At 47.3% G+C, this 19,210-nt stretch overlaps 1 protein-coding gene across 1 annotated transcript in view; it reads right to left on the bottom strand.

Moving 5' to 3' along the window:
- Positions 1-1,171: 1,171 nt before the first annotated feature.
- LOC147736888 (uncharacterized) overlaps positions 1,172-19,210 on the bottom strand; it is a 43,480-nt gene continuing 25,441 nt past the window's right edge. Inside the window, exon 3 of the mRNA XM_086953557.1 lies at positions 1,172-3,060. Coding sequence (XP_086809683.1) covers positions 2,117-3,060 — 944 coding nt within the window. The 3' untranslated portion in view covers positions 1,172-2,116. The remainder of the gene's footprint in view (positions 3,061-19,210) is intronic.

Below are 19,210 nucleotides of genomic sequence, written 5' to 3'. Positions count from 1 at the left end.
AGACTTCATACACTAGTGCTGTTGCTTCGATATAATAGTTTGGAGGCAAGCCTTGTGCGCCCACAGATGGCACAGTGTCCAGAGTAATCATCTATTTTAAGCTAACCAATATGCTTAGCGAAGGAAAAGGTCCAAGGGACAAAGGTGTTCCCAAAGCAATTACACTATTAAACTTCAAAGTTGTCTTCTGAAACATCAACGGTGCAAATTGTACTTGTAACGCTTGCACTACTCTAATAAACACAGTGATGGAGCTAACTACACACTGGAACGCCTCACATCTGAGGGACTGTTGGTGGAAGGGCTGCAGGGGAGAGTAAGTTCCTCCCCACCCTCTTCCGTGACAGACTAATCACCAAGATAGAAAACAGACACTCTGAACGTACTGATGAGTTTGAAGTATCTCCTGTCTCATCACCACATGAAACAGGCAGGCAGATTGGTTTATTAGCAAAGTTTTATTGCGTAAAATAAGACATTCTTGGCAAACAGCTCACAGCAGCAGTGTCTAGTTGTTAATCTCACCCCTCACACTAGAAAAGGACACAACTGACCTCACAAAACACATCACAGCATACAATGAAATACTCCTTACAGTATCTTCACCAGACAATCTGCTTTGTTTTGTAATATATGTGAACGTTAGTTTTTGGGTATTTAATTCTCATCAAAATAGCGACCAAACTCCAGCCGACTTCTACCATATGGCCTGGCTTTACCCAGGCCTTGACCCCTTTTGGTCCGAGGTGGAATCTGAGCTCACACAGACCTTGGGTCGGCAGGTTCCACGCGATCCCTTACGTCTTCCCTGGGTGTATTTGAAGGTTTGGACGGCTCTAGAGTGGACAAACATTCTCTGGGAACTGCGGTCGCTGTGGCTAAATGAAATATTGCAGCGGCCTGGGCCCAGCCCAACCCCCCTACCCTGCAAAAGTGGCACCAGGGAGTGGATTGGTGCATGGCCCAGAAGGAACATGGTTGTCCCACGAGGTGTCAATTGGCTGAACCTGCTGTTTTAAATTGCCAGCTTTGGCTCTCCCATGTAATGGGGTGCTGCTTTCCAGCTTGGGTGGCTTGCATAAATACTCCCACCCACACAGTGTTTTTCTTTTACTGTCTGTTGGAGATGGAATTGGCTTTACTGTGTAAGATGTATGCTGTCTTTTTTTTTTCTTTTCAAAATGATAATAAAATTGATTATCAAAAAAAAAAAAGAAAATTCCCACCATAATAAACCATCTCAAAACATTGTGAAATGTGTCACAGTCTCGACAGTTGAAACTGCAGAATGATATGGTTGGTGCCACCTTTGTATGTTGTTAGAATCCGGACAGCCATGAATCCTCTTTTGATTTCTCAGCCTGGATGGGTTGTACAGAATATTTACACAGCCGGTCCGAAGATACTGATAGCGAGTAGTAGTTCCTGCTTTAGTGATGAAAGGAGTTTATATTTGTTGTACTCAAGTGGTTATGGATTCCTATTTCTTCTCCTAGTTTCTTTTTCCCATGTGCTCAGGTCTTTCAATAATTTTTTGTTCAATCCCAGAAGTTATGTCTATCAGGATAGTTTATGATCCTGAGTTGGTAACATGTCCTCAACACTGCACACATTTCATGAGAGTCTGACAGGTTTAATTCGCAGTGAAGCAGCCTCTGTGAAGTTTATTGCTTAGTGAAGTGACGTTAGTGATGTTGAAGAACCTACATTCTTTTTGGAGACGCTGCGAAAGTTAGAGTTTGTCCTTTAACTCAAAGCTCTTCTGACATTCAGAGGAAAGGAAGGATCTCAGCCCGGAAGGATTGTTAGATGTCATAGGAGGTCTAACTTCAGCTGTAGATTCTTAGATGATGTAGAAGATCACATTTCTTTTTTTTAAATGAAGGTTTTTTGGCAGTGCTTGGAGCAGGCTTCCATCTTGTAAGTGTTCCTTGAGGTTGCTGAGCACCACCTTTTGTTTACAGCAGTTTCCATATCCTGTACGGCGTCATGGCCGTCGCCTGTGTGTTCTTTGATGGCGTACAAGGCTTGCCTTAAGATCAAAGCTCTTGCTTCACACAGTGCAGTGATAAAGCCTCTGGTCTGTGTATACGCTTTGATGCCGTACAAGGGACCTCTACTCACACACAGTGCAGTTATAAGGCCTCTCTCCTGTGTGTATGCTTTGATGGCGTACAAGGGCTGCCTTAAGAGTAAAGCCCTTGGAACACACAGTGCAGTGATAAGGCCTCTCTCCTGTGTGTACGCTTTGATGGCGTATAAGGGCTGCCTTAAGAGTAAAGCCCTTGGAACACACAGTGCAGTGATAAGGCCTCTCTCCTGTGTGTACGCTTTGATGCTGTACAAGGTACGCCTTCCGAGAAAACCTTTTGGAACACACAGTGCAGTGATAAGGCCTCTCTCCGGTGTGTGTTCTTCGATGCAGTACAAGGTGTGCCTTCCGAGAAAAGGGTTTGGAACACACAGTGCAGTTATAAGGCCTCTCTCCTGTGTGAGTTCTTTGATGCCGCACAAGGGTCGCCTTCTGAGAAAAGGGTTTGGAACACACAGTGCAGTGATGAGGCCTCTCCCCGGTGTGTGTTCTTTGATGCAGTACAAGGTTTGCCTTCTGAGAAAAGGGTTTGGAACACACAGTGCAGTGATAAGGCTTCTCTCCTGTGTGTACGCTTTGATGTTGTAGAAGATGTCCCTTCTTAGTAAAACTTTTCTCACAGAAATCGCAGTGAAAAGGCCTCACTCCTTTGTGAGTTTTTTCATGTGTTGCCTTATCAGCAAACCTCATTTCATGCTCAGTGTAGGGATACCGATCTGTGTGTGTTTGCTCGTGCAGTAAAAGCTGCGTCTTTCCAGTAAATGTTTTCTTACACTCAGCACAGGCATAAGCTCTTAGGCTGGTGCTTATTCTTTTCTGCCTTGCAAGTGGTGTTTTATTGTTAAAATTCTCCCTCCTGTGTATTCCTTGGTGTTTTCTTTCATTCATTTTATAAGCAAAATTCTTCCTTCCTCCAGAAGCTTTACGTTTCTCTTTCCCGTTCATACTTTCTGTCGTCGGCTGCTGTGCTGTAGAATGAAATGAACACTGAAAATTATACATGGGAAATATTTCTTGAAAGAAATGCACGGTTATAATATGAGAAAGGTGGACAGTAATATCTAGGAAGGAAGGAAAATGTTACTACCTGTAAACAATCATTTGCTGCTTGTAGTTCTACAGTTCACATGTGGTGACCTCTCATGGGTTGGGCTCTGACTACTAAAAATAATTAATTTAAGATTGAGTTTTGATCTGGAGAACGACTCGTAATCCCATACCAGAAAGACATAATGCATCAGCGCGCAGACTCCAATTAAACTCCTTGTGTTGTTTTCTCCATCGGAGTACAACTGCTTATATGTGTAAAATAAAAAAAATAAACTGCTTAATCTGAGCAACCTATATACTTTCCAACCATACAGCAAGTGTGTGATGCATGTGAGCCTGCAACAGGACAAGCAGATAGTATTTGCAAGTGAGTAACATTTTCCATTTGCAGCAAGCTGTGGCACATCACAGGTTGTGCCATAACTTAAAAGAATCTGTAAGGTCCAGAACGCCGCAGCCAGGCTCATTCTAGGGACACCACGCCACAAACATATGACCCAACACCTACAAAGCATATACTTGCTCCACGTTGAGAAGAGTATCACTTTCAAACTCCTCATCCGCGCCTACAAATCCCTCAACAACATCGGATCCACATACCTCAACGACCGAATATGTTGATGTCACCAGAGAAATATTTTATGAAAGGATGCACAGAACCACATGTTTCTGCTTTACAAATATCTACTAGAGGTATGTTGGGTAGAAAAGCCATGGTTGCATCTTTATCACACGTGGACTCAGCCTGTGGTATTTCTATGTGGTGTCTCCGCTAGGCCTGGGCGGTAAATTCAGTTCCACTTGCGGAATTTGTGGAATTTGGGAAATTTCACATTCCGCTGAGAAAGTGGAATTGCCAAAACCTCCGCGATCCGCGGCTTCGTAGAATTTTTTGCTTGTTCATGTTTTCAAAATGTGAGTTCACAAGATATTTCCCCCCGGGCACGCAAACAGGAAAAAAGCATTGTGAACGAGCGGAAGAAGTAATTCCGCGTGTTTGCAGAATTCTGTGTGCTCACAGACATTTTTTATGCTGAGCTTTGCGTAACACGACTACGCAAATTCCGCCCACCCCTAGTCTCCGCACGAGTAGAAAACAGAATATACCAAACTGTGCCAGTGCAAAAAACGGTCTTATTTTTCATACATTTTCAATTCTGATAATGTAGAGCAGGAGTGCATGTTTAACTCTGGGTGCATATTTATCTTTGTCTTTGTAAACTTGCAGGAACTGTTCATCTGGTAATGGGGCGTGTAGTTTGCTAACTGTTTGAGGAAGTGACTGCTACTAGGTAGACAACTATCTACATTGAGGCTTGCAGTGATGTAGTGGCTTAAAAGGTGGACTTGTTACTCTTGATAAAATCTTAACTGGATGCCAGGGGTTCTCTGGTGGGATAACCATTCTCAACTCTCCCATGAACATTTTCACAAGAGTTTTTCAAAAGTATTCAAGCATTAGTGTAGGCTAGGCCAGCTTCTTTATGTATGTATGTATATGTTATTTCTATACTGCAAACCTAGCTTGAAGCTAGAGCCAATGATAAACATAAATTATTTTTAAAGAAGGAAGTCCTCAACTCTTTCCTAAATGGGAGCAATGTTGGGCGGTCCTGATTGATACAGGGATGTTGTTCGAGATCATGAGTTCATAGATGGAAAAGGCCTGCTGACTTGTTTTTTTTGTTACAGTTCTAAATCTGCAGTCCGATGGAGTTCTCCAACCTCGCATTTGTTGCACTTGAAAATAAAAGCTGAACTTAAGGACAACAAGAATGACGAACAAGTGATAAGGATCCCCTGCGGCTACAAAATCACCCGCAAATACAGCGCCAACCGACCAGGAGAAGGCAAAGCCATCATCCCCAAGAACACCCACCAACTGACCACTTACTCGAATGACTCAACGACTACCATGGAACACCTCCCGTTCCAGATCCAGAGCAACCCCAACACCACCCTCCATGGCTCCCAAATCTACAGGACCCCTGGCCCCCACCCTTCAATGATGCCATTGAAGACCTCATCGCACCCCAGGCTCTAGCATCCACCGATTACATCCTACTCGGAGACCTCAACTTCCACTTGGACAACCCCAGTGACCAAAACACCGACACCCTACTGGAGAACCTCGCCAATATCGGACTCAAGCAGCTAGTCACCACATCGACCCATACAGCCAGACACAAGCTAGACCTTCACCTACAGCCACACCACCGAACGCCTCTGGACCAACCAGCACTGTGTGCACTTAGCCATTCCCACTGTTCACCATCCCCCTCTCCCCCCCCCATTGACCCATCTGTTATAGCTGGAACAAGGCCACCGAAGAACTTCTCATCAACTTTCTCAGCATGACCGCACCACCAGCAGACGCCAACACTGCAGCACACAACCGTCACCAATGGATCTCCAACTGAGCTGACACAACAGCACCCCTCAAGAAAACACCAGGCAGGCAAAACTTCAAGAAAGCCATCTGGTTAACTTCAGCCCTCCACAAGTCCAAACGTACCAGCAGACAACTCAAGAAGAGATAGAAAAACAACAAAATCCCAGAAACCCAAGCAACCTTCAAAAACGCTGTCAACGCACACCACCTTCTCCTTAAAACCACAAACAAAAACGGCCATCAAAGACAGAATCAAACGCACACAACAGCACAGACGTCTTTGCCATCGTCAAAGAGTTCGCTAGACCCAACAGCGAGACCACAGATGTCTCACCCTCCCTAAGACCTCAGCAACAAACTCAGCACATTATTCCACCACAAGATCAGGCAGAACTATGACAACTTTGACACCCAAGACCAGCCGCTCCCTCAGCTGCATCCAGGCCGGTCCTGGACACACCCATGGACCCTTTTCCTGCTACTCCTGCAAGTTCGACGGCACCAACAACAACTCCTCATCTACGAACACTCAACAGACATCCGATCCCAACCACCTACAATGCATCCTGCTCAACACCCGCTCGGTCCACAGACACGCCATTGACCTCTGGAATCTACTCGACACCATCTCTCCGGACGTCGCCTTCCTGACAGAAACATGGATGAATGCCTCTTCAGCCCCAGACATCACCATTGCCATCCCGGAAGGCTATAAGATCATTCGCAAGGACCGTACCGGCCACACAGGAGGAGGCATCGCTATCGTCCATAAGAAATCCATCCGCATCTCAACCAGCTCAGACGTCAATCTCGCCAACTCTGAACACCTTCACTTCCAGATCCACATCGACCCCAGGACCACACTCAGAGGCACCCTCCTTTACAGGCCACCAGGACCCCGCGCACAATTTAGTGAAGACATCACGGACTTCATCACTCCACACACGCTCCCCTCCGAGGACTACATCCTTCTGGGAGACCTCAACTTTCACCTTGAAAAGAAAAACGACCGCAACACCACCACCCTTTTGGACAACCTCGCAAACCTCAGACTTAAACAACTTGTCACTACCTCCACCCACATCGCAGGTCACACCCTCGACCCTATCTTCACCTCCAGCAAGCATGTTTCCTTCAGCCACACCACAGCCCTCCTTTGGACTGACCACAGCTGCGTTCACTTCACCTACAACAAGCCCACATCCAACAACCACCCCCAACCCACTCTGCTAAGAAACTGGAACAAAATCACCATCGACCAGATCTCCTCATCGCTTCTTCAAAAGCCCCCCGCCCACTCCTCAAACCCAGACCAAGCAGCCACCAACCTCACCCAATGGTTATCCAACAGCGCCGACATCCTAGCACCACTGAAAAAACGACAAATCAAACTAGGCAGCAAGAAGGCCTCCTGGTTCAACGATGACCTTAAGAAATCCAAGAAACTTTGTCGCTCCCTCAAGAAGGCCTGGAAAAAAGACCCAACCACCAGCACCAAGGACGCCTTCAAAAACGCCACCCGCATACACCACCAACTAATCCGAAATGCCAAGAAAACAGCCTTCAAGGACCGCCTAGATAACAACGCCCACAACAGCAAGGAATTATTCAACATCGTCAAGGAATTTACCAACCCCTCAGCCAACTCCAACGACATCACCCCCTCTCAAGCCCTCTGCGACTCCCTAGCCTCATTCTTCCACAACAAAATTGCAGACATCCACAACAGCTTCGACAACCAACCCGAAGACCAACCCACCCATCCCCCTGCAGGACCCCCACACCCCTTGAACACCCTCAATGACTGGAAGCCAATCTCCACTGAGGACACCATCCGTCTGATGAACTCTATCCACTCAGGATCCCCCACAGACCCTTGCCCTCACCACATCTTTAACAAAGCAGACTCCATTATTGCACCGCACCTCCGAGACGTCATCAACTGCTCCTTCAACTCCGCAACCTTCCCGGATAGCTGGAAACATGCCGAACTCAGCGCCCTCCTGAAGAAACCCACAGCTGACCCCACCGAACTCAAAAACTATCGCCCTATCTCACTCCTTCCTTTCCCGGCCAAAGTAATCGAGAAAGCTGTCAACAACCAGCTCGCCGCATTCCTCGAAACCAACAAATCCCTCGACTCCTCACAGTCCGGCTTCCGAGCCAAGCACAGCACCGAAACCGCCCTCATCGCAGCAACAGACGACATTCGAACTCTACTGGACAATGGAGACACAGTCGCCCTCATCCTCCTCGACCTCTACGCAGCCTTCGACACAGTCTGCCATAGCACCCTTCTACAACGCCTCAAAAACATCGGAATCCAAGGAAAAGCACTGGAATGGATCACCTCGTTCCTCTCCGGAAGAACCCAGAGAGTCCGCCTTCCACCATTCAAGTCAGAGGCTACTGAAGTCATCTGCGGCGTACCTCAAGGGTCCTCACTCAGTCCCACCCTCTTCAACGTATACATGAGCCCCCTCGCAGCCATCGCACGCCAACATAACCTCAACATCATCTCCTACGCCGACGACACTCAACTGATCCTATCACTCACCAGAGACCCTAACACGGCCAAAACCAACCTACACGAAGGAATGAAAGAAGTAGCCGAATGGATGAAGCACAGCCGTCTGAAACTGAACTCAGACAAAACAGAAGTCCTCATCTTAGGTACCTCCCCCTCCGCCTGGGACGACTCTTGGTGGCCAGAGGCCCTAGGAAAAGCACCCATCCCGACGGACCACGCACGGAACCTGGGCGTCATCCTGGATTCCTCACTCTCGATGAACAGACAAGTCAACGCCGTTTCTTCATCTTGCTTCAACATTCTTCGCATGCTCAAAAAAACATTTCGCTGGATCCCTACCGAAACTAGAAAAACAGTCACCCACGCTCTGGTCACGAGCCGACTGGACTACGGAAACACCCTCTACGCCGGCACCACCGCAAAACTCCAGAAAAAACTACAACGCATCCAGAACGCCTCAGCCAGGCTCATATTAGACATCCCACGTAAAGAACACATCTCTGATCACCTGAAAAACCTCCACTGGCTCCCCGTCAATAAGAGGATCACTTTCCGGCTCCTAACCCACGCACACAAAGCACTCTACGAAATCGGACCCGAATGCCTCAACACACGACTATCCTTCTACACCCCCTCCCGCCAGCTACGATCCTCCAACCAAGCCCTTGCCACTGTACCTCGCATCAACAAAACCACCATGGGAGGTAGATCCTTCTCCTACCTAGCAGCTAAAACTTGGAACTCACTTCCCACTCACCTCCGCCTTACTCAGAACCACCTAGCATTCAGAAAGCAACTCAAAACATGGATATTCGACAAGTAACTCCCCACCCTTCCTCAAGCGCCTTGAGACCCTCTGGGTATGTAGCGCGCTATACAAATCTTTTGACTTGACTTGACTTGCCACCACCGCACACAACAAGGCCTTACCTCAACATATCGTGCTCAACGGGACTCCACTCACCACAAATGACACACTCACGATAATGCAGGGCATCCACTCCCACTGAATCTTTGCCCACATCACATCTTCCATTGAACAGCCGCAGCGCCAGCTGCTCCATCAAAACTGTCACCTTCCCTGCCAGCTGAAAACACGCCACGATCAACCCCTGCTGAAGAAGCTGTCTGCCGACCCGACAGACCTCAAGTACCTCAGACCTATCTCCCTAGTCCCCCCCTTGCCAAGGTCATCGAAAAGGCCATCAATGCCCAACTCTCCAAGTTCATTGAAGCGAACTATGTCCTGAACAAATCCCAATCTGGCTTCCAAAGCAATTATAGCACCGATCCCGGACTCCTCGCCGCCATCGACGACATCCCCTCCCTCCTCGACTGGGGCGAAACCGCCACCCTCATCCTACTGGACGTCTCGGCTACCTTCGACAACATCTCCCACCGCACCTAATCACAAGATTCCAGAACACTGGTATCCACGAAAAATGCAGAAAGAACAATTGATGGACAGAATGCAGAACAATGTCATACATTCACCCCATTTCAGAGATCTGGGCCTAAATCCATTGTTTTTTTGCTCACCATGCGATTCCAGTTTGGACCCAGCCATATGCAAATCAGCCTTGACCCTGCGTCCAATGGGAACAGTCCAGTCCGAACTGCCAGGCCAGGTCCTCCCTGGACTGGAAACAAGCATACTAGAACTGGTAACAAGCATCCTAGGACTGGATTCGGTGTTTCACCCCTCATCAGCAAGGATAGCTTGACTCCAGTGGCATGGAGAGCCGGGACCCACGTCTGGGCATACCCATTCCACTCAGAGTGACAAATGCAAAAAGAATCCAGAACAATGTCATACATTCACCCCAGTTCAGAGATCTGGGCCTAAATCCATAGTTTTTTGCTCACCATGCCATTCCAGTTTGTACTCAGCCATATGCAAATTCGTCTTGACCCTGCGCCCAATTTGAACAGTCCGGTATCAACGACAAGGCACTGGACTGGATCCACTCCTTCCTGACCTGCCGAACACAGAGTGTCAGACTATCCTGTTCCTCTCAGAACCTACAAAGATCAGCCATGGAATGCCCCAGGGCTCCTCCCTGAGCCCCACCCTTTTCAACGTCTACATGCCCCCCCGCACCCCCACAGCCATTGTCAGAAACCACAGACTCAACATCGTCTCCTAAGCCAACAACATCCAGCTGATCCTCTCCCTCACCAATGAACCTACAGCCGCCTGATTCAACTTTCATAGCGGAACGAAGGTCGTTGCTACCTTGATGAAAGACAGCTGCCTCAAGCTCAACTCAGACAAGACCGAAGTACTCATCCTGTGACCCGCCCCCTCAGCCTGGGACGACTCCTAGTGGTCCGTCGCACTAGGAGCCCCTCCCACTCCTACAGACTGTGTACACAACCACGGCATCATACTCTATTCCTCACTCACAAAGAACCACCATATCAACGCTGTATCCTCATCCTGCTTCAAACGACATTCAGCTGGATCCCCACAGAACCTAGAAAGACGATCACACACACACTCATGACCAGCAGACTTGACTACAGTAATGCACTCTACGTAGGCGTCACTTAGAAACAGCTCACGAAACTACAGAACGTCCAAAACGCCACAGCCAGACTGGTCCTAGACATCCCCTGCTGCAGCCACATATCAGCACCTCAGACAACGCCACTGGCTCCCAATCATCAAGAGAATCCCCTTCAAGCTCCTCACACATGCCTACAAAGCTCTCCACGTCATAGGACCAGCATACCTGAACCACTGCCTCACATTACATGTACCCGCCAGACGACTTCACTCCGTTCAACCTGCCCTGGCCACCGTCCCACGGATCCACAAGACCAAAGCCAGAGGAAGAGCCGTCTCCTACCTCACTGCCCAGAGCTGGAACACCCTGCCCCTCCATCTCAGACAATCCCTGTCGCTGATCCAATTCAGGAAGGACTTCAGGACCCGGCTTTTCAACGGAACCTCCACGCCCAGAGGGATCAGAAGCCCCTCCCCCACTCCGCTCAGCGCCTTAAGACCCTCAGGGGTGAGTAGCTGCACTATACAAACTCTGGATTAATTGAGCGATGCCTGCTTTTCAGAATAGAGCCCACTGGGTCTGTAAAACCGAATATATCAGAGGATCTGATCCAGTATGAATGATGTGTACACGTGGGCGAATATGTGATTGTAGGAAATCATGTGCCCACTGGGGTTCTCGCTCTGGTATTACCGCAATGACTTGCATTGTATAATTATACCCTCACTGTCGAGTCCCAAGCAATATATTCATAGATAGGGTTCTACTCTTCTGCAATGGAACAGAGCATCGAATAATACATTGCGATACTTGAAACCATAGTTCTCATTTCACCCGCTCCCCTCTAGTTTGCTCAGCTGCTAAGGGCCAGGCTCTATTGCTTGGACTCATTATGATCCACCACAAAAGAATGACATCATCTGATGAACCCACATGCAAAAAAAAAAAAAAAAAAAAAAAAAAAAAAATATAAACTTTATTCGGATTATTACGATCCATAAAAGCATTACAATTACAATTAAAAAATCTTCAATGGGATCTGGTTTACCAATTAATTAAAAAGCAGAAAAAGGTATTACAGTACTATTAAAGGTTTTTCCGATGTCTGTATATACATTTCAGAAAATTAAGGACATGGTAACATGTGGCTTCGGTGTCCAAAAGCTGCAAACTCAACATGGCTGCTCTGCATTGTCTAAGACCCCAAGATTTTAAAAGGGTCAGTAGCCAGAGTTTGCGGTGTTCCTGATAAAATTTACAGAACAAAACTGTGTGAATAGAGGATTGACTTGATATCCCATCACACGGACATGGAGGTAAATTTAAGTCCCAAACATTTGGCGTTGGAAAGGCCACCAGTTTATGAAATATGTTCAGTCTGAATCTTATCAGGAGAAATCGTTCAAAGGTACCAAAGTCAAGATTTAAGTACGGCTGCATTGAAAGAGTAGATTGGACCAGCGTAGCATGCTGCACCGACTGTTTTCCAGCTTCTGCCTGAAGTCTCAAATTTGTCAAATGATCCAACGCTCGCTTTTTTAAGTTATCGTTTGCGAGTTCTCCAATTTTTTCGGGATTAAGATAATATTTTTTTCCATTCCAAGGTCGCTAAGAAAGGTCCGAATATAGGCCAGCCATTTGATTTTTAAAACGTAGTCCAGAGACATTGCATCCGCCAATATTGTTTTTGTGAGGTCGTTTGTGTCTGACACCCAAATACGTCGCCAAAGTAGAAGTGGTTGGATTTTGGCAAGATCTTCAATATATGGTGCCCCTAATTCTAAGTGGCAGGCGTAAACGGAGGAAGTTTTGGGGGCAGATAGGATGAATCTAAAAAACTTATTTTCTGCGATTTGCAGAGAAGTGACGTCCGTGTGTCCCCATAGTCCTGCTCCATATAAGGCTGTAGATTGGCACTTGGCTTTATATATGGTTAGCAGTTCCCTGGGTGGACGTTTTCCTAATTTTTGAGAAAACGACACCAAAGCTGCTAGTGCTCTTTTAAAACAATGTTTTCTGGCTTCTACTGCTGGTTTCCAGGAGAGTTTATTGTCTATCATGACCCCCAGATAACAATAATCATTTGTTGAGTCAATTTTTTGACTGTCGAGGTAGATGGATTTTTGCTGTTTTTTCCCGACCCCAGCCTTCATTACGAAAGTCTTTTTCACATTTATATGGAGGTCAAGAGTTCTCATATACTGGGAGTATCTGTTTAGGGACCTTTGGAGTTCACGGGGAGTTTGTGCGAGGAGGACGGCGTCATCCGCATACAGCAGAGCGGGGATCGGGCGATGTTTGGCCATTGGGAGGTCACGGGCACCCTTTAGTAGCTCGACCTCCAAGTTGTTGGTGTAGAGGGAGAAAAGAAAGGGTGCCAGGACACATCCCTGTCTGACCCCACGCTCTACTGTGAAGGACTCCGTCAGTTCTCCCTTTGTCCCGTAGCGAACTCTTGCGGATGGGTTGGAATAGAGTTCCCTTAGAAAGTTCAGGAGTGGTTGGTCTACCCCCATCTGTGCTAGAAGGGACCACAATTTTGTGTGGGAGACGCAGTCGAAAGCCGCGGACAGATCTACGTAGGTCATATAAAGTTTTGCTTTCTTTGCATGCACATATTTTCCGAAAATTATTGATAAATTTAGGGCTTGCTCCACAGTACCTAGTCCTTTTCTGAATCCGAATTGGAGGTCGGATAGGATACCTTTTTCTTCCGCCCAATCCTGTAGTCTTTCTAGTATCACTCTTCCTGCTATTTTCCCCAGCGAGTCCAACAGGGAGATTGGGCGATAGCAGGCGGGGTCCATACGATTACCTTTTTTGAAAATCGGCACCATTATGGACCTGGTCCAAGACTCTAGAATTCCTATTTTTGCCGTAGCGCTACAGACCCTTGTTAGAATTGGTGCCCAAAGATCTGTTTGATGTTTAAAAAGGTCTGCCGGGACACCATCCGGCCCTGGAGCTTTCCCTTTTTTGGTAGAGTTCAATGCCACAAGAATTTCAGGAATTTCGAATTTTATATCTATTGGGTATGGTGGGAATGTTTTTTCCCCTTCTTCCAGCTCTTGGTCATGGATTGGTTTTTGAAAGATGCTAGTGAAATGTGATACCCAAGTTGCAGCGTCTATGGCGGCTTCGATTTTTGGGCAAGTGTCGTCCGCCAAAAAAGGAGTTCTAATAATTCTCCAGAAGGCTGTCGAATTTTTTTCCTGGGCACTAGTATGGAGTTCGTGCCACAGCGCTTGCTTCAGTTCCTCTTTCCTCTTTTTCCTTGTTTTTAGGTATTCGCTCCTGAGAGTGGCTATTGTTCTGGAATCCCTATCGTTTTTATTTAAGGCTAGCTTTAGTTTTGTATGAGCCTTAGTGCACTCTTGATTGAACCAGCCAGTGGTCCGGGATGAGTCAGATTTTTGTTTTCTTGTAAGTAGCATCTTTGTTTTTTCCATAATTTGGGCAAAGTTAGTTAGAAGCTCCGTGTCATTAGTAGCTATATCCAAACAGGTTTCAATTTGGGGGTACACTGATCTTATTAGTTCTTTGGTGAGTTCATCTGGATTGATCCTCTCCCACTTTATGGTATACCCATTTGCTTTATCCACGTTGATATTTTCCTGAGTCAATGCGTTTGCTATTATTGCTGGAGAACATTTTTGATAAGTTAGTGAGACTTCCAGAGTTAGTATTGCATGGTCACTTTGGGAATTCGGTAGTACTTCAAAGTTCTTTACTCTTGATTGTAGGGAGACTGATATAATTATAAAGTCTACCGTAGTTTGGTGACCTCTTCCTATATAAGTAGGTGCAAGTGAGTTTTCCCCATAGTCCAGGGTGTTTACTATCTGGAGATCCAGATCGGATAGGAGATCATTCATTTGCCTTCCCATTTTGGTGTGCGAGAAATGGGTAAGTAAGAGGCCGTCTTCTGTCACCATGCCTGGGCATTTTCTTTTTAGTTGGGTACAGGCGTGAAGATTGAAGTCGCCTGCCCATACTATTGTTGCCGGGCCTCCTTCTCCTTGCTGCATTCTGAGGGTAGTTAGTGTTTCATGGAGATGGGCCAAAACTCTCTCTAAGTCCAATTCATCCAGATTGTTATAGAAGTTGATAATGATCATCGACTCTCTTTTCTGGAAGTAAAGACCTAGGATCTGCAAATTTGGTGCCAGTTCAATAACCTTTGTTCTAGCATTTTGGATAGTGTTAGCTATATAAATACACAGACCTCCCTTTGGTCTGCCTATATGTCCCGACTGCGCGAGAGACGAGTACGTCTTGTACCCCTGCAGGTGATATTCTTGTAGTGACCATGTCTCCTGTATGCATAATACTTGGTGGTTAAGCGTGTGAGACAGGATTGTCCCATCCTCTATTTTTGTCCTTAATCCAGCGATGTTCCATGAAATCAAACTCAGGTTTGTTAGGCTGTCCTTTGGGCTTTTTGTTCTTTTTAGTTCATTTAGTTTCACGGGAGTAGGTGGAGTCTCTCGGTCTGGAGGGACTGATGGGAGTTCGATGGGTTCCATACGGTCTATATGATTTTGGGAATATTCCTGAGATTGTGGTGGTCAATCGACGCAGTCCAGGGGACTATATCTGTTTGCTAAGTGGAGGCCGTTCCAACTATCCCAGCGTGTGGGGTCGTTGTGCTTTATCCGATGGTCCTGTCCACTCCATTCATTCCTGTCTCTGCCTTGGTGGTTTGGGCCTAGTGGATTGAATGGGGGAAACCATCCTTGCCGCGGCTGTTGCCATAAGTGGGTGTTATAGTGCGTAGATTGCTGAGGTTGCCACCATTGTTGAGTGTTGTGATGTGGATATTGAGGTGGGTTTACAGGAGGTTGGGTAACAAGGGGAATGGGTTGGGGAAATAAGGCAGGTGGTTGCCACTGAAAAGCTGGAAACTGTACGTTTTGCAAGGATCTTGGCCTATCTGGGTGGTGTTGGGGATGATACGTGTTATAATCGGAGGGATTTATAAGGCTGGTGTTTGTTGAGTGTACGAACGAGGAGAAATTTTGCCTTGTGGATGGGGGTAGGAAGTAGGACAAGGGAAGGGGATTTATTTGTGTGGCAGGTCCTCTATTGGACGAATTGCAAATGTAGTTTGCTGCCCCTATCTCCCTGAATTTGATACTGATGACGTCCCCCGCTATTGCCTTCGTGCTTCTACCAACCCAATCTCCTCTACGTGCGGAGAAGATGTCGCCCCTAATGTGGGCGGGTAGTGGTCTATGGAGTTGGAGCCACTGGGCACATTTATTCCTCAGCTCTGCGAAGGTTTCTCTTGCGCCCTCCTTCAGTGGGGGAACTGCTGTTAGCACCACCACGAAGGGAGAAGCTTCCGGAGGTAAGTTGATTATTTTGGGCCGAGGTTGCTTGGTCTTCAGATCTGGTGGTTTTTCTTGGGAGGGGGTCTCTGCTGGAATGGTGGGATTTCCTTTCGTTTGCCTGTTATTTGTTTTTGGTTGACCTTCTGGACCTGTTTGCGTGGCGGAGGGAGAATCTACCGCATCCGGGATGTTTTTGGGGGCATCCAGATTGGTCCCTTTTTTGACTAATGGATGTGTTACTGCCGCTTTTTTGGTTAGTGAGATATTGGACTTGTTTATTATGCTAGTTATTTGTTTGGTACTGGATGGTTTTTTTTAAAGTATTTCCTGTGCTCCCTGCATTGGGGCGGAACCATTCCTGCTTGGTTTACAACTACATTTGGTGTTGATTAATGACGTGAGTCTGTCCAATTTTGATATGAGTGGTTTGATCTGCGCTGTGATTTTTGCCTCAAGGTCGGATTTTAAATCCATAACCATGTTTTCCACCCAGCAGGGGATGCCTGCCGAGGAATTTGGGGTAGGTGTGATCAAGTTATGGTTCTTTCTTTTTGTCTTTGGTTTTTCCTTGATGATTGGCATTGCCTTGGGGTTGGTGGAGGTCATTTCCCTTATTTTTGTTGTTTCTAGGATCATTTCTGGGTCAGGTGGTACAGAATTACTGACGGCACTCTGGTCTAATTTCTCGACCGGTGATTGGCAGGCTTCTAGGTCTGGGGTTGCATCGAGATCGACGTATGATTGATCAGAGTCCGATTGGGTTACGGACAAATCGACGGAATTTGGAACGGTCAACGTAGGAGCGATGGTTATTGGGAGTGGCAGGGAGCAGTTATTAGCCATCGGGTGAACGGGGGAATTTGCAGTGGCAAGTGAACCGAGCGAGGATCGTTTTGCCTGCATGAGGTCCAAAGAGACTCTTTTCTCCAGTAGGATGATGCTTTTGTCGATGGTATCATTGACCCTGGATATAAAGAGGTCTATAGGGCCGGTTACTTGCGTCACCAGAGCCACTTTCTTGGTCGCGCTTCTTGTTTTGGGACGCATCTTGAGTCCCAATGATGTGCGTTTGTTTTCGTGGGGGGCTAGGGGATCGACGTAGAGTTCAGGGTGACAGGGCCGTGGCCGTCCTCTGCCGTCCTCGAATGGCCTCAAACGGCCCTGTCTTTGCCCTGTCTTCGCCCGAGCTGCGTCCCGCGCTGCGGGAGAGAGATGTTGTTATGTAGGAGGCGTAAAGGGCGGGGGGCGGGCCAGCAGGGAGAGCGGACCGGAAGCTCTTCCTTGGTCTTGCAGGGACTTCTGGGAAATGAAGTCCCCACACGCTCGCAGCCCCGCTGGTCCCTCGCGCCCCTTACCGCCTTGCTGTCTTTCTGCCGGTGTCCTCGCCTCTGTTCCTCTGGATACTGCCTCTACCAACACCCACCGACGAAGCGGCACCCGCGGAGCGGGTGCGGCGAGAGGTGGGCTGGGAGACTGATGCGCTGTTTGGCTGGTACGTGACCTCTTGGGTGGAGCTTTCCGCTTGAGTGCAGAGTAGGTAGGTGTCCCACAAGGTGGAGGGAAAGGGACGCTTTTAGCAGGGTTGGATGGGCGGGGGGCGGGCCAGCAGGGAGAGCGGACCGGAAGCTCTTCCTTGGTCTTGCAGGGACTTCTGGGAAATGAAGTCCCCGCACGCTCGCAGCCCCGCTGGTCCCTCGCGCCCCTTACCGCCTTGCTGTCTTTCTGCCGGTGTCCTCGCCTCTGTTCCTCTGGATACTGCCTCTACCAACACCCACCGACGAAGCGGCACCCGCGGAGCGGGTGCGGCGAGAGGTGGGCTGGGAGACTGATGCGCTGTTTGGCTGGTACGTGACCTCTTGGGTGGAGCTTTCCGCTTGAGTGCAGAGTAGGTAGGTGTCCCACAAGGTGGAGGGAAAGGGACGCTTTTAGCAGGGTTGGATGGGCGGGGGCGGGCCAGCAGGGAGAGCGGACCGGAAGCTCTTCCTTGGTCTTGCAGGGACTTCTGGGAAATGAAGTCCCCGCACGCTCGCAGCCCCGCTGGTCCCTCGCGCCCCTTACCGCCTTGCTGTCTTTCTGCCGGTGTCCTCGCCTCTGTTCCTCTGGATACTGCCTCTACCAACACCCACCGACGAAGCGGCACCCGCGGAGCGGGTGCGGCGAGAGGTGGGCTGGGAGACTGATGCGCTGTTTGGCTGGTACGTGACCTCTTGGGTGGAGCTTTCCACTTGAGTGCAGAGTAGGTAGGTGTCCCACATGCATTTACATAGTAGAAACAAACTGCTGGATGCTATAGAAACAATAATTATACTATACATTTGTGACAGGTCGAGAGTCCCATTTCTATGTTAACTAATGACAGAACCAAAGCGGATGCCGAATACCATGAAAATGAATGTAAAGCTCTAAAAACTGTATGAATGAACAAAGAGGATTATAATGAACCTGTTTTTAGTATGGTGCATTGGTGCACAAAACAAATGTATCCTAAAAAGGATTGCGACTGAGGATGTGAAAAGGAGTAGGCAATGACTATTGATTGTTTATCGCGGACCAAAAGATGCAGATCTATGGAGATTAGGGCAGTTCACTTGAGGTAGAGAAAGGCTTGTTGTTAAGCCACAATGCATCACTACGACACTTGCTTAACAAAAACAAGCATTTGCAATGCAATAGGTCTCGTATTAGGAAAGTTGAGCTATTGGTATTGTAAATGACAATTTTTTTATTTATGTGTTGGTTTTAAAAATAGCAAAATGAATAGCTTTGTCATTTACAATGTCAATAGTTATAATTTTTGCAAATGTGACACCTATAGCATTTGAAATGCAATATGTGTTGTATCTACGTGATTTACATGTAGTGATATTACAAATAACAATGGCTCTTAATTTTTTTTATTAATTAATACTTAAATAAAAGTTATTGTAATTTATAATGGCAATAGCTTAAACTTTTGTAAATAACTTATGAAGATTATGTTCAGTGTATTTTATTGTGACGAAAATCCAAGAACAGAAGTGAAATATTAACATCTTTTTGTGACATTTGTAATAAAGCTTGAAACATTGAGAGAACATATTTGAACCAGTTATTGTTGAATGGTTGCACAGATTGATGCTGTGGTGGCGCTGTGTGATGTTGTGGTGGCGACGAGTGATGCTGTGGCATTCAGTGATGCTGTGGTGGTGCTGAGTGATGCTGTGGTGATGCGATAGAGTGAGGGCGATGGATAGAGTGAGAGCAATAGATAGATAGAGTGGGGAGAGGAGAGATGGAGGGGAGAGAGGGGAGTAAGGAGAGAGG

The sequence above is a fragment of the Lissotriton vulgaris genome, chromosome 1_2 (assembly GCF_964263255.1).
Source record: "Lissotriton vulgaris chromosome 1_2, aLisVul1.2, whole genome shotgun sequence".
NCBI classification, from domain to species: Eukaryota; Metazoa; Chordata; class Amphibia; order Caudata; family Salamandridae; genus Lissotriton; species Lissotriton vulgaris.
The sequence above is the reverse complement of the archived record's forward strand: the minus strand, read 5'-3'. Positions and strand labels throughout refer to the sequence as shown.